The sequence below is a fragment of the Protopterus annectens genome, chromosome 2.part1 (genome assembly GCF_019279795.1).
Source record: "Protopterus annectens isolate FY-2018-M chromosome 2.part1, PAN1.0, whole genome shotgun sequence".
Lineage (NCBI taxonomy): Eukaryota > Metazoa > Chordata > Ceratodontiformes > Protopteridae > Protopterus > Protopterus annectens.
Genome location: NC_056729.1, coordinates 1,225,464,675 through 1,225,486,286, shown reverse-complemented (window position 1 = coordinate 1,225,486,286; position 21,612 = coordinate 1,225,464,675). Strand labels below are relative to the sequence as shown.

The window sequence follows — 21,612 nt, the reverse complement described above, 5'->3', positions numbered from 1 at the left end:
AAATAAAAATAAAATAAATAAAATTCTCCACCATCCGTTCCACATCTTCTTCATTTAGGCTCCTGGTCAGTGTGTTCTTGATGAGGGATTCCTCAGGCAATTCCAACCGTTTCCTCTTGCACTTGTTCTTGCCATGCTTCTCCTTAGGTAGGAAAGTGGGAGGGGACATGTAAGCAGCAGGGAGCGCTGAGTGCAGGGAAACCTGGAAACCTAAGAACACAGGCTGTCTAATGTAGATCTACAGGAAAAGACCAGACAGAATAGGGCAAATTCGAAGACAATGCCAAAGCCCCCATCTCCAAACAAGAGAGAATCCTGTTCACATCATCAAAGGCCAACACCAAAGCCAGACAAATGGATCCAGCTCTCCTTGGATCTGTAGACCTGAAGGAGACAGAAGTGCCTGGAGCTAACTCGATCGTTTCTGGCACAAAGACCATAGCCAAACCATGAAGAATGGAAGCCCCCAAGGGAAAGGACAACTCCAAGACCTGAAGGTCAACCCTGAGCCAAAGGAACTGGCTCCCACAGCTCAGCTCCGAGAAGCCCCCATCTCCAACAAAGCTACAGTCAAGAATGCCAAGGATAGTGTCCACATCTGAAGCAGCCATGCCATCAAAGCCAGCAGAGGAGAAAACAGTACAGACAGCCCAGACAGCACTGGAAATGAAGGAGGAAAAACAAGAACGAGAGCCAAAACCTTACGCCTCAAGACCAAGGACGTTGGAATAATACTTAACTGAATCTAAGCCTGCTCCAGACCCACAGGTTTGAGGCTCCTGACTGACCTGGCAGACCTAAAGGAATAACTCACTGAAGGTGTCTTCAACAACCTCTTGGATGATGTATCCAAAACTCGTATACGAGAAGGGGAAGATCAGACCAGAGGAGGAGAAAGGTTATGGCCCTGGAGAAAACTCTGTGGGAATTATAGGGCGGAAAGGGGGCTACAGTCTACCTGAAGAAGCAATCAGGTCCTTAGCCAGAGTAAATTAGAAATGCTAAGGGTCAGGAAGTTTGTAGACCCAAATACGAACAAGGGACGAGTTGCCCATTAGGGACTTTAAGAGATCAGAACCAGAGGGGACAAAGATCAGTGAACCTTCAGCAACAGTTAGTTCTCTGAAGATGAAGAGGGTTCATTTGTGACTCTCACTTGCCTTTTTACGGGTCTCAGAATCCTTCTCTTTGGAGCACTCATTCTTCTGCCTATCAGATTTTCTACCTGGGGAGGAAGAGGAGGCAAAGGCATCCACAGGCTTAAGGAAAACCCTGACAACAAGCTCTGCAAGTCTCTTAGTAATGGTGATACTGCCAAAAGTGGAGCACACCTCACAATCCATATCTAAGTGGGTAACACCCAAACACAACACACATTTGACATGAGCATCCAGTGATGGCAGTTTATACCCACACAACACTCACTTTTTGAACCTAGAGGTAAAACAAAAAAATAATTTAATCCACAATAAAAGTAACAGTAGCAGCTGAAGCAATAGCAGCAGCAACAAAATATTACAACCTACCTAACCAAAGTAACACAGTAAATGTAAAAATTCAGACAAGAAAACGGTTCAGACAGCCTTAAATGCTAAAACCTGAAAAGTTAAGGAAACGAAGGCAAAAACACCAACACACACTGCAAAGCAAAAACCACCACTTAACTTCTCACGAACACCGATAAGTGTAGGATACTAGATTTAGTTTTATCTGAAATAAGCCAGAGGAAAAACAGGTATTTTAAAAATTTGTATTGTTAATATCCAAAGGATACACCAAGGCAGAGCTCATCATCCATGATGCAATCACAATGGCAGCAAACAAAACCTGGCGTGATAATGATACATTAGGGGTTTATGGGTAGTGGAGACAGAGCTCCAAGTCTGAAGATTCCGAATATAGCAGTCTTCAGATCCGATAAGAATACTGCAGGGAAAGCTCTTTTCTCTCATACCATCGCTAGGAAATGGAATAACCTCCGCCATAATATCTCTTCAACACAATCTATCTCACGGTTCAAAAAGTTACTTAAGTCACACCTCTTGCAATCCTGGCTCTGTCCTTGCATCACATAAATGCTTTCCTGCTGTGCTCTAATTCTTGCTACCTTCCTCTCCTCACTGCTTACTATCTCTATTATATAGTACTCAAATACTCCCATGCAGGGCCTACTAGGTGTAAATTATTACGTCTTGCGTAATGTGTCTTTTGACTGAATCAGTTAATGAGTCTTTTCTCCCAAATACTGCCATCCAGAGTCGACTATGTGTAAATTAAGCTTGTTTGGAATAAACCATTGTATGATATATCTTTTCGTTTGTACATTTCCCACTGTACATATTGTTTGATGTGGAGCTTTTCTCCCCGGGCCTCCTCTGTAAATGGACCTCATTCCAGTTGGACTTTCCCGGTCAACAAACCTAAAATAAAAATAAAATAACCCACATGTTGAGACTTGATGGATAAGACAATACTGAATCAACTTTTAAAGCCGTCAAACACAGAAGTGACCTCAAGTTTAAAAGAGCAGCAAAGTCATGTGATAGGCAAAACACACATTCCTAGTTTAAACATATTCGCCTTCACAGGAAAGTAAATCTGCACATTAAAAATAGTATGTGAAGTCCCCATTTGCCCAGCAAAGGAACACAAACCCACAAACAAGTGCTCTCCTCAGCGTCAGGAAGGCTCTAAAGGTCTTGGCTCCCCCAATTGTCTTTTTAGTCAGCTCAGCTTGAGCTAACAGTTTGGGAGCATGGAATGTGCCTTGAAGCTTTGGAAGCTGGCCAGCTGTTATATCCTATGCAGGACATAGCCCAAATAGCATAGGCAACTGCAGCAGAGATAGATATGAAAAACATTCAACATAAGGCACAATAAAAACAAAAACAGACTACACAGGCTTCGTATGAAGTAAAACCTTGCCACTTAAAGCTTCTTACCAGATCCACAAGCCTTATAATTCAGTCAATAAACTACTGGAATAAAATCCCTCTGTTCAACAGTTTCTGTCAAACCATAGCAATTAAATCTTAAGGAGAAAGTGACAATCCGGTAGCTTCAGCATTGCCAAATAAAGTGCATTTAAAATCATTTGTATTCAATAGGTTACTCTTAAACTGGTATAACATGCAATGAAAAATGTCTTGCCTACAGTCGGAACCCACCACTCACCATGTCACAGTTCCATTTACAGAAGTGCAGTTAGTATACTCAGAATAAATGGGTTAAAATAGGTGTTCTATTTCATAAAATGCAAAGATGTTACAGATCTAGTTAGGGTAGGTAACACAATGTCAAATGTTTTAACTCTCTGACACACACAAACAGAAAGGCACACATAGACTCAATGACAACATAGAGTCACACAAAGAGTCAACAACACAGAGTCACATAGATTCACAGACCGCCACATTAAGATGCACACAAGCTCATATAGTTCTGCAAGTACAATAGATCAATTAATCCACTATAAATAAACAAGAAAAGAGACTACCAAAAAACACCAAGAAAACAAAAACATCCTTTAAAATCTCAAAACTATACAATAAAATCTCAGCAAAAATACTAACACAAAGGGCATTTAGTAATTACAATAAATGACCTACAGGTAGGCATTACAAGGACTTAATAGACCTTCCAAGGATAGACAGGCCTCCTGGGTGGTCCCTTATTTCCTTGTAATGCCAAACATTTCACTCATTACTGCTTACATAGCCTAACTGTACAAGCAACGTTAAATCTTAACTGCATATCTTCTACTGTATATCCTAACTCATGCCTTCGTTGTGAGGCATGGTAGAGAAAGGCACAAAACAGATAACCGAACCAAACAATGTATAAATAAATGACAAGCAGGATATTTAACTTTGCTGTGACACTGCTGCTTAGAAACTCACTGCATGGTGATCTGCAACAGTGTCTAAAGCTGCCATGAAGAACAGCAGTATATGGCCCTGGTACACTTCGTAAACTGTATGAAAGCTCTGAGGGCAGTCTTAGATAGCTTCAGACACAGACGTATATACACAGTTTATCAAGTGAAAGTGCATTGGGGATTTTTCTGTTTTACTCCTGAAGGTCTACTTTCTGTAGTTACAATAGGTTTTCAGGCTAATTCAGGCCTCCTAAAATGGGAACCATTCTGAGAATGGAATCTTGGTGGAAATTCTGTAGAACTGTGCTTCACCTTCCCATGCATGTGTTCTAAGAGTTTCAACACCTACCAAAGCAGAAAAAAAAAAAAAAAAAAGACAGGGTCACCTGTAACACAAGCTCACCTTTCTTCATCCTTTTTATCTTCAGGTTCCTCCTCTTCTTCCTTCATGATGATGCTTCTACCAATTCTAACTGAAACAAAAAGGCATGAAATTGAAATGCACAGAACAAACGCATCACTCCAATCGCATACATGCATTTAAAACAGAAGACATTTACGAAAACGAAAATTAAATTTTTAAAGATATATAGTGACAAAGGATTGTTCAGTCAGCTTTTTTTAGCCTGAATTTATTTTATTTTTATTTTTACTAAGCAGATATGTAAGCACGACTACACTGACCCAGTTTTAAAACATTACAATACATACAGAAACCACAACATAAAAATGACATATCGCCACTGAGATGTTAAGAAATCAAACCATAGCAACAAACCAATAAACGCAGCTTGCCTCAGCTGCAGTGGAGTCAGCCAAACTACAGCACTGGTAGCTTAGGTTTGACTAGAAGCCCAGATATTAGAGGATTGTGTCCAGGGACAGGAAAGGAGTAGAAATCCTGGCTAGTTCACTTTCCTCAGAGAAAGAGTGGGTGCTTCCTCACTCCTGCTGCAGTAACATCTCAAGTGAAGTCTGAGGAAACTGCAGTGGGGACGTGCCAGGTACACCACAGGCAGGAGACTCTTAAGACAGGTACACGTCTAAGTAATTAGACCATGCTGGCCCATTCACCATGGTCACCACACATTCAATTTTGGGCACCAAAAAGTACCACCACCAGACTAGCAGTACAACACTGTCAGCAGTCCTCATCAGCATTACACCCCTCTCACCAATGCTGCAAGAAAGAGCCAATGCCAAAAAGTGAAGCTAAGCGATAAAGGAGCTACTGCAGTACTGGCAAAATAACAGGGGAAAAAAATCGAACATATAGTGGTTCTAGGTGTTCTGAATGAAGGTCCGATACAGCAGTTCTCAGGAGCTAAACATGCAATAAGAATAAACAGGAATAAATGGGAATGATGAAAGAGTAAGCAGAGAGCTACAAAAGTTTAGAAATGTCTGAGGATTTACTTGTATTTCTTCACTATGAACCCAGGAGTGGACTGTTAAGTGTGCTGTATTGGGTAGAAGCAAAAACTTTTCAGATAACTTTGGTTTCAGCTTTCTATGCATCAACTTTCTTAATAATTAATATATGTGACTATTATTAACATCATGTTTGCCCTTTCTGGTGGTTGGGGGGGACGGGGGGGGGGGACCAGGTGGGTATTCAGAAATCTGTAGCGCTTATGTGAATAACCAATTCACATAAGCTTCCTTTTTTCTAAGCTGGAGAAATGTCGCTAAAATCTGCATGTCAAATACATGCTTTTGCAGGATTTATTTATTTGGCATGCAGTAGCCACTTCAGCCACACTCCATGAAAGTCAGTAAAAACCTTTTGGACATCAGCACTTCAGATAAGAGCAAAAGGTTTGTGAATACATTCATCTTGTCATTTTTCAGACACAGTCATTTTTACAGACACGAGTATCATTTTTAATAAATACTAAGTATACTTGAAAAGTTTTAACTAAAAACACTTAATTACAAAATGTGCCTGAATTTTAACAGGCATTCTTTACTTAAAAGGAACAGGAACTGTGTAAGCACACCCTGAAGAACAGCATGTGCTATGTGCAAAATGCTGAATGACTAGTGTGCATTATGTTTTTTTCTCATCAAGTAAGGTATTAAAACATGAATACGTCAACTACAGTCTGGAATAGCCTATAGATTAAGGCATGGCTAAGACCTGTTCCTTCCCAAGAACTATACAAGTTACTCTTATAACCAGCTGAGGAAGCATCACTGTATCGTTGCTATTCTGTATTCATTCATCAATCGCTTTACATTGGGGACTTCCAAGGCAGCAGCACATTGAGTAACAGCTTATTTCTAGCTCTCCCAGTGTGAAAACAGAAACTCAGCAGAGAAGGCCAGAAGACTTGAGTTTATGGGTTGATTTCAGTAATTGACTAGTAAGTGCTCTGCCTGGATGCCAGGAATAAAGAAATACAGAAGACCTGGAAAATATCAGCTACAAAAAGTGAGGAAGAAACACTGACTGGGGAAAGTTCTGCAGCTGTTCTGCAAAATGCAATGCAACCTTCAGACATCACTTCCAGTAACCTACAGGAAGATACAAGACAACTACATACAAACCTTGTTAAAATAAACAAAACGCTGATGGAGTACATCAACAAAAACACCAAAAGGCTGGAAAAAAATGGAAGAAGCTTTAAAGCAATATTCAGATGGGATGATAAAGCTGCAAAAAATCAGAGGTCGAAATAAAGAAAGGGCTGGCTGAATATGAGACTGCTCAAAAAAAAGTTTAAAAAAATAAAGGAATTAGGGGACAGAGCATGTGGTGAAAAACCTGAGATTTTCAGCTATACCAGAGAAGCTGGACGGAAAAGACTGCATTAATTTAATAAAAGCATAAATAAGCAACTGGACTGGTATTCCACAGCAGGAGTTGTTAGTTGAAAGGGCACATCGGATGAATGCTCCAAACCTGGCTATAAGAAAGCAACCTTGACCTTTAATAGTAAAGATGCAATCTAACCAGCAGAAATCGATTCTGACAAAACTTTGGCAGAAGGACAAAGTACTAAAAGTGGGAGACAGCATAGTGTTCAGCTGCGTTAGAATTTGTTAAAGCAGAGAGCGAAATTGTACAGTGGATACAATCAAATGCAAAGTTAAAATTACAGAATAGATAATAAAAAGTGAAAAAGGGCATATTATGTAAAAACATTCTATTATAAGTGTAGTTAAGTTATCTGCAGACAATTTATTGATGGTATAATTTGAAATTATGAATATATACAAGAAGAAAATGTCTGTCCAGTTATAAAGGGGGGAGGCTTAGTACAAGTACCTGTCTCCATCCCACTTGGGGGTCAGTAGTGGAATGAACCCACAGAAATTACACACAGGAAGTTTGAGACCTCCCTGTGGGTACGGCTCTCCCGGATGGGAGACTCCCTCAAATGTAGATCAAACCAGTGCACCACAACAGCACAGGAACAAATAGAGGATGGGAGTATTGGACAGATGGCCATAAAAGGACCTTATCAGTTAGTGTTGCATGTGAAGCAAAAATAAAAAAAAATAATCATCATCATACGCAAGGAAAAGTACAGTTTTGTACCTACCATAAATGTAGATGTCCGATAGATATGCAACTGCAGTCATAACATATGGGTTGTCCTGCCTCAGGCAGCCCTCGGTCGGCCGGATTCCAAAGTCTGGGTCCGACGTTGGCTGATGTCGCATTTCTCTCCGACGTCAGAGCGGCTGGAGTATATAAGCATCAGCCGACGCCATCTTCTTCAGTGTTTCTTGCCCCAGATGCCAGGTGCCCTCCAAGGAAGGCTGTAATCAAATTGGAAGCCAAAAACAGGATTCCAGACAAATAAGTAAGCAATAAACAGATACACCATTAACAGATATCCCCAGCTAAGAGAAACAGGGATAGGAGTGGACCCAAGGCATAGACGGGTATGGAGGGAGGGAAACTCCGACTGCAGTTGCATATCTATCGGACATCTACATTTATGGTAGGTACAAAACTGTACTATGTCCTTCAAGAATGCAACTGCAGTCATAACATATGGGTTGAATACCATAGCTTAGCTGGGGGAGGAGGAATGCTGTAGGAAAGAGATGGTGTGGCAATCAAACCCTGCAGGACTGCCGAAGCAAAGCCTGCTCTGGATCTGGAGTATAAAGGGAGATTGTAGTGCTTGGAAAATGTATGCACGGAGCTCCATGTAGCAGCTTCTAGAATGTCTTTTGTAGGCACCCCTCTTAAGAATGCTGTAGAGGTGGCTGTAGCTCTGGTGGAGTGTGGTCTGACATTGGCTGGAACATTCTTCCCATGGAAGGAATAACAAAATCTGATGCAATGTCCAATCCATTTTGAAATAGTCTGTTTTGAAATTGCTTTTCCTTGTACTCCAGGGGCGTAAGCTACAAAAAGCTGATCAGACTTCCTACTGGTCTTGGTTCTGTCCAGGTAGTAGAGAAGTTGTCTGTGAATGTCCAAGGTATGCAACAGTCTTTCCCCTTTGCTCTCAGGATTGGGGAAGAAAGTAGGCAGGTGAATAGCTTGATTTAAAGAAACCCTAGATACCACCTTTGGCATAAAAGTAGGGTTGGTTCTTAAGGAGACCCTGTCTCTGTGAAAGAATATGAACGGTGGTATTGCCATTAGGGCCTGTAGTTCCGAAACCCTTCTTGCTGAGGTAATTGCCAACAGGAAAGCTGTCTTCCATGAGAGAAATTGTAAGTCCACTGAAGCTGCTGGCTCAAAGGGAGGTAGAGTCAGTTTTTCTAGGACAAAGTTGAGGTCCCAAGCTGGCACTGGAGCCTTCCTTGGTGGCTTAATGTTCTTGATTCCCCTGAGGAATTGCCTTAACAAAGGATGTGAAAACACAGGCGGATCAGTGTTATATCTAGCTGAAATAGCTGAAGCATGTATCTTTATGGAAGAATATGAGAGTCCATTCTGTAGCATATCTGCCAAATATTCCAGGATGAGTGGGATGTTCAATAATGATGCATCATGTCCCTTGCTCGTATTCCAAATGCTGAATCTCTTCCATTTTGCTAAGTAAACCTTTCTGGTGGATGGTCTTTGAGCTTCTGTTAATATCCGCTGAACTTCCTTGGAGAGAGATAGATTGAGGTTATTCATGGGATCTCCCAAGCTGTTAGCTGCAGCGTCTGAAGATTTGGATGCACTGTTTTGAAGTTGTGTTGAGTTAAAAGTAGGGGCCATTGGGGAAGTGCCCACTTTTTGTTGTGACATATGCTCCGTAGTAGTGGATACCAGTGTTGTCTTGGCCAGTCTGGAGCTATTAGGGTCCCCTTGGGTCTCTCTGCTTTGATTTTTAGTAGTACTGTAGTCATCAGTGGCAGAGGTGGGAATGCATAGATTTTTAGGGAGTTCCAGTTGAATGAAAGAGCATCTATTTTCCAAGCTTGTGGATGATATGTCCTTGAACAGAATTTTTGTAGATGATGGTTGAGGTGGGAGGCAAACAGATCTACTTCTGGCCTGCCCAATGTCGAGGTGAGTTGTGTGAAGATTTTCGGATGCAACCTCCACTCGTGTGGATCTATGAAATTCCTGCTTAGGCTGTCCGCCAGCACATTGTCTTTGCCTGGAACAAACTGGGATTGCAACTGTATGTTTAGGCTCAGTGATTTTTCCCAAAGATTCATTGCCAGTCTGCAAAGGGGGTAAGAATGGGTGCCCCCTTGCTTATTTATGTACCACATCACAGTGGTGTTGTCTGTCCGTATCAGTAGATGGCCTTGCTGAAGTTGTTGTTGAAAGGCCTCGATGGCATGCATTACTGCCAGCATTTCTTTTTGGTTTATATGCAGATGTGTTTCCTTTGGAGACCATTGTCCTTGTATACATCTGCCCTCCATGTGCGCCCCCCATCCAAGGTCTGAGGCGTCTGTGGTCATGGTCTGTGTTATCTGAGGTTTTTTGAATGACATACCTGTGTTTGCCTGGCTTACCGAGGCCCACCATAGGAATTCCTTTTGTAGGCATGGAATGAGCGGTATTGGTTGTCTCTAGGTTGTTGCTGTGCTGAGACCATAGGCTTTATAGGCTTTTTAGGTACCATTGTAGCTTTCTCATGTGCAGTCTTGCTAATGGAACCAGGAGAATGCAGGATGCCATGTAACCCAGGGCCTGTAGGAATCTCCTTGCAGTCATCTGGGTGACTTTTGCCAAACCTTTGAAATAATGAGTTAACTTCTCTTGCTTGTCTTCTGTCAGGTAAGCCATTTGAGAGGCTGTGTCTAGATTGGCTCCTAAGAAGGTTATTTGCTGGGATGGCTGAAGTCTTGACTTTTGGAAGTTGACTGTGTATCCCAGAGCCTGTAGCAATTGTATGACATAGTTCAAGTTTTTTATCAAAATCAATTTGTCGTCCGCTTATATGAGGCAGTCGTCCAGGTACGGGTAAATTTGGATTCCCCTGGAGCCTGCAATGAGCAATTACTGAAGCCAGGCATTTTGTGAATACTCTGGGCGCAGTAGATAAGCCAAATGGCAATGCTGAGAATTGATAATGCTCTGGCCCTGCAAGAAATCTGAGGTATCTTCTGCAGCTGTGTCTGATCGGGACATGCAGGTATGCCTCCTTGAGGTCCAGAGTAATCAGCCAAGACCCCTTGCCCAGCATGGGAAGGAGTTGCTGTAGAGTCAGCATTTTGAACTTTGGTACTATGAGAAAAGTGTTTAATGCGGACAAATCCAGTATTGGTCTCCATTGAGTTTCTTTTCTTGGAACAAGGAACAGTCTTGAGTAAAACCCCTGGCCTTGTTCTTGTTGTGGAACTCTTTCTATTGCTTTGATCTGTGCAAGCAGAGAAATTTGCTTGATAGCCTCTGCCCTCTGGTGTTGTGGTAGGTTTGGCATGCCTTGTTTTCTTGGTAAGGTATGAAAGTGGAACCTGTAACCTTGGTCTATAATATCCAAAATCCATTTGTCCTTTGTCAATCTGTGCCAATTGTCTGTAAACAGAGATAATTTTCCGCCCAAGGGAGCTTCTATTTGCTCCTTGGTCAGTGGAAGTAGAGGAAAGTCATTGAGATTTTCCCTGTGGGGCAGGGGAGACCCCTGTGTCACTTCTTTGGTTTGCTGGTTGCCATTGTCGTCCCCTGTAAGAACCTCTGTATTGTCCTCTTCCTCGGCCACGCCTGTTTTTACCCCTTTGAAATCTTTCAGGATTAGGAAAGGACCAATTTTTAGAAGGCCAATTCCTGCTGAATCTGGGTGGCTGAACCTGGAGGAAATCTTTGACCGTCTGAACTGATTTTGCTTTTTCCTCGATGGACTTTAACACATCTTTAGCATTAGCACCAAAAAGCTTGTTCTTTTCCAAGGGTGCATCAAGAAGTTTTGCCTTAACATGATCTGGTAAAGGTTGTTCTTTTAACCATGCATGTCTACGAATGACCGCCCCTGTCATAGCTGCCCTACATGAAGCTTCCAATGCATCATATCCACACTGCAGAAAGTGATTGCTGACTTGCTGAGAATTATGTACAGCTTCCTGCAAAGACTTCCTGTCTAAAGGTTCAGGAGAGGCCAATGTTTTCTGTAAATCATCTAGCAGGTAATCCTGATATTGAAACATATGAAAGAGGCAATTCAGAGCTCTCATAGATAAAGTAGTGGAGGTGTAGACCTTTTTCCCCCATCTCTCTAATGACCTATCTTCCCTGTTGGAAGGCAAAGGATTTTTGGAGGTGGATGCTGAAACCCCTTTAGGTCCCTGAGAAATAGTTTCTAAATCAACAGCATGGGCCCTAAAGAAATGAGAATGTGTTTCTGGGACCCTATAATATCTGTCTGGCTTGGCTGGAGCAGGAGGAAGAGTATCCGGGGTAACACTGGAGTCAGAGTATAGGTCATCCAAAACATCAAGCACAGGAGGTATAGCCAAGGGCCTGTGTTGGGGCTTTTTAAGGAAGGTTCGAAGGTGCTTTCTGGAATCAGAATATTCCTGGCCTTGCCACTTAAAATGTTCCCTCATGGTATGCAGAACTTCCCCAAAGGAAATATCCTCAGGAGGGGAGGCCGAGGGGATGGAATCCTCTGCATCCGAGTCCTCATAGGTCTGGAAGAGCTCTTTCTGGCCATCGGAGTGAATAGAGTCCTCAAAATCTTCATCTGAAGGGATAGGGTCAGAGGGTTCAACCCGGGGCCTCTTATCAGAAGGAGGCTGGGATCCTCTCTCAGGATGGGCCTATGAACCTCTAATCATGGAAATTAAGTCTGCGGCCATAGTCATGATTTGGGAGTAGGCTGAGGTAAGGCTTTAGCAGTAAGGTGCTTGGTCTTGCTGGCTGCCTTAGCACGTGTGTAGGCCTTAATAGACATGGCCATAGGAGGCTTAGCAGCTCCACGTGCAGGAGTCACCTTATCTACAGCAATGGTCTCGGGCATTTCCTCGGTTTCAGTATCCGGAGGAAAATCTATAACTGGCGTCGGTGTGGCCTCCGGTATCGGAGGTATCGGTAATGCGGTGTCTTCGGTTCGGAGCGGTGAAATAACCGTTTCAGGAGGAACAGGAGCACTCGCGGTAGGTTTTGGCGTGGAGTCGGCGGAAGACGCAGGCCGAGGATGTCGGTCCCGGTCTTTTCGTTTCTTAGGAGTCTGCGATGTCGAAAGTTCCGACGGCATTGTATAAGCAAATTTATCGCCGAAAAGGTCTTCAGCGAACTCCGCCCGGCGCCTGAGAGTGCGCTTGTTGAAGCGAGCACAGGTGACACAGGCCGAGACGTCGTGGTCTGGGCCAAGGCAAGGAAGACAGTAAGAGTGGAAATCCTTATGAGGTATTTGTTTACCACAAGACAGACAATTGTTAACTTTTTCAGTAATTTCTGACATCGGCTGAGGCAAGAAAACGTCCCCAACGGGGTACTTAGCTTTTTTCATGACTTCAGATTCGAAGAATACAGGAGCTGACCGACCGGCACTTGCGAACTGCTTCTGCTTCGGGCACCGCGCGGCAAGAAAGACTGAAGAAGATGGCGTCGGCTGATGCTTATATACTCCAGCCGCTCTGACGTCGGAGAGAAATGCGACATCAGCCGACGTCGGACCCAGAATTTGGAATCCGGCCGACCGAGGGCTGCCTGAGGCAGGACAACCCATATGTTATGACTGCAGTTGCATTCTTGAAGGACATCTGCAATGTTAAATACACAACCTCAGAACTGCGTGTAGTCTTTATACAATTACAAATATTTAAAAAATGGATTTTGAATGAATTTATGGTAACATTCTGATCTACCAGATATACTGCTTAACAAACGCCTCTTTTTCTCCTGTAAGGTACCTACTTGGACCAGCCTTTTTTTTTCTCAAAACAAGGCATTACATGTTACACTGGAACTAGACCAACACTCACATTGAAATGGTGGTTACAGACTGCAGAGCAAGAAAAGAGCAAACCCTTCAACAGCTTGTATAGAAAGTAAATAAGCAGCAGGCATCTATGGGATGGGGATAGAAATCAGTAATGATGCTGTATCTTGATAGTGGAAATCTAGAAAAAAATGCACACGTTAGAGGAAGTGACCTAGAGGAAGGCAATAAAAGAAAAGTATCTGGGGTTACAATCATCCATAGGAAAAAATCACTACAGAACAGTGACAAAGGGCAGTAACTTTGTCCAACAAGATGATGGGATGGATAGCTAAAAATTAACACAAGTGGCACTGTAGTCTTCCTGCCATTGCATATGCAGCAGTAAAGCCACACCCAGAATAAAGTATCCAATTCATATTATCACTCAGAAAAAGAATGAGAGAATTCGCAAAGATAAAACACGTGTGAAGGAAGGATGAACTACAAGGAATGATCCCAAGCAACTAGTATGCACTCCATGGAAGAAAGAGGAGGGGTACAATATGGGCATACTGCATTGTGAGGGTGCACATGGACAGGATACAGTTCAGGAAGAAAAGTGAAGCACAGGTGACAGCTGCATAAAGCAAAATTCAAGAATAAAGTTAAGAATAATTGCAATGTGTTAAAACCTTAAAAAATATTATGCACTTTGTGGGCCACGGTGGTGCAGCGGTTAACGTTTTGCCTTACAGCTAGAGGTTCTCCCATTCGATTCTCAGCTAGAGTGCCTTCTGTGTGGAGTCTGCATGGCCTCCCCGTGGTAGAGTTAACGTTTAAAGACATGCAGGTAGGTGCGTGTGTGAATGGGTGTGCCTTGAAGGTTGGGCTGGCAACTGGGCACCGTAAAAATCCACTACCAATCGTTAGCGGACCGGAAATCCGCTATGGCGTCCCCTAACCAGGAAAAGCCGAAAGACAAGAAGACTTTGTATGAAACTGGTGTTGCGCAATTTATACCAATGTTACGCGCACTCCACTTGTTTTCAAACATTTATTTATTTTACATTTGTTGACTGGGTTGGTCCAGCTGAGCTGATAGTCCTTTTTTAGCGGAGACCCAGGGAGAAAAGCTCCACAACATGTACATTTAAGATTTGAAGCAGTAAAGAAACAGTAAAGAAAATAAATATGTAAACAAAAAGACTGACGGCACTTAAGTTGAGAATATGCAAAGGAAGTATGAAAATCTAAGTTGAGAAATTTACAATCAAGCAAGTAGGGTGAATAGAGTTTCTTTACATATATAACATATAAATAATGAAAGAAATAAAGGGCAGTGTTACAGCCAGGTAGTTGTAATAAGAGAAAGTTAGCAGGTAATAAATAAGTAAGGGTATCATAAGAAGGATTAAGAGACACTACCCAGTTAAGAGGAGGTAGACAGATAACTGAAAAAGTAGCAGGAGCCAGTAAAAGGCAGAACAGAGAACTAAAAATAAGAGAGGATGACAGTTTAAGGGGGCAGAGTACAGTGATGTACCCAGTGGCTTTTTAGGTAATCTTTGGCAGTTGATTTGAATAGATTTGGTTGTTTAAGGGATCAAATTTCCAGTGGGAGTTTGTGCCAGGAGATGGAAGGGTGGTAGCTAAAGAGGTTTTGACCAATTTTTCTCTTAGGCTTATAGATGTATATTAGATTTTGGTCTGAACATCATGCATATCCGCTAAAAAGCCTGTTCATTCCTAACACACCTTTCATGCATATATAGTTCTGAGGCGTTACAGGACATTAAAAATCAATTAGTAACAACAAGAGAGACAAAGTTCATTAGTAACATTCCTCCAACTACAGCTCAGATGGTATCAGCAAAATTATGTTTCTTGTGCCAGCATTAAATTTCAGATCCACGACTAAAATGCAACAAGTGTAGATTCTTTATCAGCAAGTGCAGTCACAAAAATTTGCATTTTTAATAAAGGATCCAAATTAGAGAGTATAAAAACAAGTAAAAAAAATAAATACATTTTAATTAATCAATTAATTAAATTAATCAATCAATCAATCATTTTTGCAAGGGAGTTTTGACCTACCTGTACCCTCCATAATCCTGTCTGTGCTCACAGACACCAACTCCAAGATCAGTGTAGCTCAGGAAAAGGAGAAATTCTCAAGATACCATAATCTCAGTCATGAAGTGCAAATCCCTACAATCTTACAGTGCTGAGTGTTGAAACTGAGGAAAGGAAACCTGTCACAGTGCATCCTCCCAGCCTTCTAAAGGGGAACCATCGAGAGCATACGGACAAACATCATCACTGTATGGCACGGGAAGTGTAATGCCTCAGATCGCAAGGCTCTCCGGAGAGCAATAACAGCACGGGAAAGAATAATTGGCTCTCCACTCGCATCCTTGGATGACTTGCATGAATCTCAAAGTACTGGAAGAGCTACCTGCTTGTGGTTGGTTCTCCTGCCTTTCCTCTGGTAGACGTTACCACAGCATGCATTTTAAGACTTCCAAGCTCAGATGAAGCTTTTCCCCTTATTCACCAGATTGCTGAACTCTTAACAGGCATGCCAGAAACCATTCTGCTCTTTCAACCAATTAACTGAATATTGTCTTGACTGATCCAGTAAAGAACATACTCTCATGTCCATTTATTCTAAGATCACTACCAGTAGCATAATTTAGTACAATATCCAAATCTTCATCTGTCCTGCAATATTTTTGCTTCACAGGTACCTGTTAATGTCAAAATTCAGCTTTGTGCAATATCTACTTGTGCAATACCCTAAATGGCACATTTTTATACATGTAACATCTGTAAGTGTCTGTCCTAGTATTACTAAATACTAACTGTATGTATGTATGCTTCTTGCACTGGAAGTGAAGCAATGTAATTTTGTTTAGCAGCACTATGTGCAGATCTAATTGACAAAGTTTACTTTGATCGCTGATGTGTAGCATTTAAGCCTGGCACCATAAAATTCCAAACGCAAACAGGACAACATCATTCAAAATGGATTTGCCAGACTGTCCAATATCACCTATTAAATGCATATAGATGTGAAGCCAGGTTAAAGAGCTGCGTGCAAGTAATTAAAGGGCTCAGTAGCCCTACACATGTAATACTTGGAAGATGCTTGTTGTTAAAACAGTCCACAGTATTTTAGTAATTTGCAGGGCTAGTTGTAACTCAACTAAAGATTTCAAGACAAAGTTGCAGTAGAAATGGCTGTAAGGAAGAAAATCAGACAGGTCTCAATGTTTCATTCAGTCAGACTAAAACACAAAGCATCTTTCTTTTTGCTTTAGAAGCCTTGGATATTGCTTGGCAACATCCTTCCTTATTGCTGAACTGTTTACTTTCACTAAGCAAACTCCTTTCCTCTGAATCTGTAGGGAGGTTCCCAGCTTCAAGAACTCACAGTAAGTCTTTACTGTTGTTCAACGCTACTTCCTAGTGAAGGCCACAGTCTAACTGCCGCAGAATATAAAAAGTACAGTTTTGTACCTACCATAAATGTAGATGTTCGAAGATCCACATTGCTGCAGTCCTTACACTTGGGTAGTCCGCTGTCCTCGGTCGGCCCGAATATCAAAGTATAAGGCTGACGTCGGTCAGGGCGCACTTGACTGACGTCAGGACGTCAGGGTACAAATGCGCATGACCGCCGCCATATCCTCAGTCTTTTCTTGCCCCAGATGTCAGAAGACCCTAAACAGAAAGGTCAAAACCAAAAGACAGCAAATAACCAACCAACCACCCTTGCACTAACTATATGTACAAGATATACAATATACACAAAATGTACAACCCAACCCACACAACCACCTCTAACTACAGAGGGGAAGGAGGGAGGGTAAATTGGACTGCAGCAATGTGGATCTTCGAACATCTACATTTATGGTAGGTACAAAACTGTACTATGTTCTTCATCTCACATTGCTGCAGTCCTTACACTTGGGTAGAATCCCAAAGCAGAGGTAAGGGAGGATGGCTAACTACAAGGAAGCAGGAGCTGCCAAAATGCCCTGCAAAACAGCAGTGGCAAAACCAGCCCTGGACTTAGAGTAAAGTGGCAGGTGATAATGCTTAGAGAAAGTATGCACAGAACTCCAAGTAGCTGCCTCCAAAATATCCTTGGTTGCCACTCCCCTCAAAAAAGCTGTAGAAGTGGCAGTAGCCCTAGTGGAATGAGGCCTAATCCCAGCTGGAATCTCCTTGCCATGATGGGAATAACAGAAAGCAATGCAAAACCCAATCCACTTAGAAATAGTTTGTTTTGATACAGGCTTGCCCTGAGAACTCAAAGCAAAAGAAACAAACAACTGCTGAGACTGCCTGAAACCTTTAGTTCTGTCCAAATAATAACGCAACTGCCTGTGGACATCTAAAGTGTGCAAAATCTTTTCCCCTTTATTTTGGGGATTTGCATAAAAAGTAGGCAAATGAATAGTTTGGTTTAAAGCCACACTAGAAACCACCTTAGGCATAAAGGAAGGATTAGTACGTAATGATACCCTATCCTTATGGAAAATCAAGAAAGGCTCAACCGCCATAAGGGCCTGTAGTTCAGAAACCCTTCTTGCAGAGGTAATGGCCAACAAAAATGCAGTCTTCCATGATAAATATTTCAACTCAGCAGTAGCTGCAGGCTCAAAAGGTTGTAGAGTGAGTTTCTCCAACACAAAATTGAGATCCCAAGCAGGAGTAGGAGCCCTTCGTGGGGGTCTTATATTCTTTGCCCCTCTAAGAAATTGCTTGAACAAAGGATGAGAAAACAATGGTGGGTTGCAATCATAGTGAGCTGAAATTGCTGCAGCATGAACTTTAATAGAAGAGAAAGACAAACCTTTGTCTAGTAACTCAGTAAGATATTGAAGAGCCACACACAAATTAGGCTCAGAAACATCAAAATCTTTTGCTGCACTCCAAAACAAAAATCTCTTCCATTTGTCTGCGTACACTTTCCTTGTACTAGGCCTCCTAGCTTCCAAAATAACATTTAAAACTTGCTGAGGAAGTGGAGGCCCACTATGGTTCAAAACAGAATATGCCAGGCTGTTAGGTGCAGAGAGTGAAGCTTGACATTTAGCAAATGGCTGTCCTCCTGCGACAACAGGTGTGGAATCGAAGGCAAAGGCCATGGAGGCTTCCGTACCAGACTTCTCAGTAATGGGTACCAGTGTTGTCGAGGCCAATCCGGAGCTATTAAAATCATCCTTGGCTTGTCCTGTCTGACCTTTAGAAGTACCTTTAGGAGGAGAGGCAGAGGTGGAAAGGCATACACATGAAGATTGCTCCAATTGAAAGAAAGAGCATCCACTCTCCAAGCTGTGGGATGAAACCTTTTTGTGCAAAACCTTGGCAGCTGATGGTTTAGTGGAGAAGCGAACAGATCTATGTCTGGAGTTCCCCATGACACTGTCAATTTCTGAAATACATGAGGATCCAATTTCCACTCGTGGGGATCCATAATTAGCCTGCTCAACACATCTGCTAAGGAGTTCTGTGCTCCTGGCAGAAACCTTGCCTGAAGATTGAGCTGTAAACTGAGAGCAGTCTCCCACAAAATCATTGCTTGCCTGCATAGAGGATAAGAATGTGTTCCCCCTTGCTTGTTGATGTACCACATGACAGTTGTGTTGTCTGTTAGAATCAACACCTGTCCTGGAAGAAGTAATTCCTTGAAAGCAATTAATGCAAACTGGACTGCTAACATCTCCTTCATGTTGATGTGTAGATGTTGTAGTCTGACAGGCCACTTGTTTTGTATCCACTTTCCATTTAGATGAGCTCCCCAAGCTTTGTCTGAGGCATCTGTCGTTAAAATCTGACTCGCCTCTGGCCGGGTCACAGAGAGTCCCTTGTTTAGGTGACATTCCTGAGCCCACCACAAAAATTCCTTTTGAATGCAAGGTATTATTTGAATGACAGTGTCCAGATCCTGGCAGTGCTGTGTCCATACATTTTTGAGATACCATTGTAGCTTCCTCATATGCAGTTTGGCATTGGGAAGTACCAGAATACAAGATGCCATGAACCCTAAGGCTTGAAGGACTGTCCTTGCAGTCAGCCCGGACTGATGAGATAGTTGATGGAAGTAAAGGGATAGACTCTTTTGTTTGTCCGGGGTTAAAAAGGCCATCTGGGATGCTGTATTCAGTCTCATACCCAGAAAGCACATGTCTTGAGAGGGTAGTAGTCTGGACTTTATTTCGTTCACAGAATACCCTAGGCATCTTAGCACTGCTATCACATAATCCAAATGATGAAGAAGCTCTTCTCTTCCTTGAGCCAGAATTAGGCAGTCATCCAAATAAGGATAGATCTGTATTCCTTTTAGTCTGAAGAAAGCTATCACTGGAGCCAGAACTTTCGTAAACAGTCTGGGCGCAGTAGATAAGCCAAAGGGCAATGCAGAGAACTGATAAGTGAGAAGTCCCAGCTCGAAAACGCAGATACTTTTTGCAACTTAGTCTGATAGGAACATGAAGGTAAGCCTCCTTGAGATCCAAAGTTACCATCCAATGATCTTTGCCCAGCAGAGGTAAAAGCTGCTGCAACGTCAACATTTTCAACTTGGGAATGTCCAGATAAGTGTTGAGGATAGATAAATCCAAAATTGGTCTCCACGTGTTCCCCTTCTTTGGTACTAGGAACAGGCGAGAATAAAATCCTAGGCCCACTTCCGGCAGAGGGACCGGCTGTATGGCCCCTAGTCGGAGCAACAGAGAAACCTGCTTGTGAGCCTCTATTCTTTGTTGAGGAGGAACGTCTGGCATGCCTCTGAAAGGAGGCAAGGTATGGAAATAAAACCTGTAGCCGTGGTGTATGATATCCAATACCCATCTGTCCTGGGTAATTAAACTCCAATTTTCTTTGAAAAGTGCCAACCTTCCCCCCAAAGGTGCTGCCAGACGAGCAGGCTCTGGCAGCTGAAAAGGTAGGTCATTGGGTCTGCTTACGAAAGGACTGACCCCTGCCCTCACCCGAAGCCTGTGCAGGAGAACTCCCTGTTCTAGGCCTGAAAGAGCCCTGAGCTCTGCCCTTACCACGTCTAGATCTACCCCTAGACTGTGAATCATAAGAAGGATACGTCCACCCCTTAGTAGGCCAATTTCTACTAAACTTTGGAGGCTGGACCTGCAAAAAATCTTTAACAGTCTGCATAGACTTAGCCTTGTCTTCCATTTTCTTTAAAACTGTCTCAACAGGAGGACCAAACAACACGTCAGATTGTAAAGGAGCATCTAAATTCCTTGTTTTAACATGTTCAGACAAATTCTGATCCCTCAGCCAGGCGTGCCTGCGAAGAACTGACCCAGTGGCAGCCACCCTAGACGAGGCCTGTACAGCATCAAAACCACATTGCAAAGAATGCTTACCCACCTGTGCAGAAACATGCACTAAATCTTGCAACTCCTTACAATCAATACCTACTGCCAGAGCATCAACCTTAGATTTCAATTGTGAAAGGAGATAATTTTGGTATTTCAACATGTGAAACTGGCAATTCAGAGCCCTCATAGCAAGAGTGGAAGAAGTATAGACTTTCTTGCCCCATCTATCCAAGGCCCTGGCCTCCTTGTCTGCAGGAACCGGATTCTTAACAACAGAAGCCTTAACACCTTTAAGCCCATGGCTAACAGTTTCTGGGTCTGCCCTAGGACTCTTAAAAAGATACTTATGAGCTTCAGGCACCCTGTAATACCTATCCGGCTTAACAGGAGCAGGAGGCAAAGAATCAGGATTAAGAGAAGCTTCCATAAAAACATCTTCCACTACATCCAAAACAGGAGGTATAGCCAAAGGCCTATGCTGGGGTAACAACAGAAATTCCCTAAGCCTTTTCCTGGAATCAGAGAAGTCCTGACCTTCCCACTTAAAATGCTCCCTCATGGAATGAAGAGTTTCTGAAAAAGAAAAATCCTCAGGAGGAGTAGCAGAAGGAGTAGAATCATCCACATCAGAATCAGAATAAGGAGAGTACTCCTGCAAGTCTTCAGCCGAAGACTCTGAAACATCTGAAGCCTGCTCAAAACCCCCCAGCTCAGGCTCCACCCTAGGCCTCTTATCAGGAGGGGGCATAGAACCCCTAATCAAAGTAATCAAATCTTCTGCCATTTTAAGCATATGCTTCTTAGGCACAGTACCTGAAGAGCTAGGGGTAACACTAACTGAAGCCAAACCTGGCCTGCCCCTGGGGGAAGCCTTTGAAACAGAAGGAGAGGGCCTAGCCACCTTAGGAAGGGAGGGGAGTATAGTAACATGAGAAGCCCCCTCAGCCTGACTAGTCTCCTGAGAGGCCACATCTTGTAATAATAAGGTCTCCCCCTGGGAACACAAAGAAACCTCCGGTGGAGCCACCGGCTCCACCGACACCTCTAAAGAACCGGCGTCTGGTACAGACGGTTCTTCTAGTCTAGGCTCAACTGCCTTGTCCTT

At 42.8% G+C, this 21,612-nt stretch overlaps 1 protein-coding gene across 4 annotated transcripts in view; it reads right to left on the bottom strand.

The window, feature by feature from the left end:
* Positions 1-21,612, bottom strand: part of UBXN2A (UBX domain protein 2A) — a 905,003-nt gene that overhangs the window by 802,622 nt on the left and 80,769 nt on the right. For all 4 annotated transcript variants that reach the window (XM_044062750.1, XM_044062749.1, XM_044062752.1 and 1 more), the window contains exon 2: positions 4,281-4,350. In XM_044062750.1, the coding sequence (XP_043918685.1) occupies positions 4,281-4,327 (47 nt within the window). In that variant the 5' untranslated portion in view covers positions 4,328-4,350. The remainder of the gene's footprint in view (positions 1-4,280; positions 4,351-21,612) is intronic.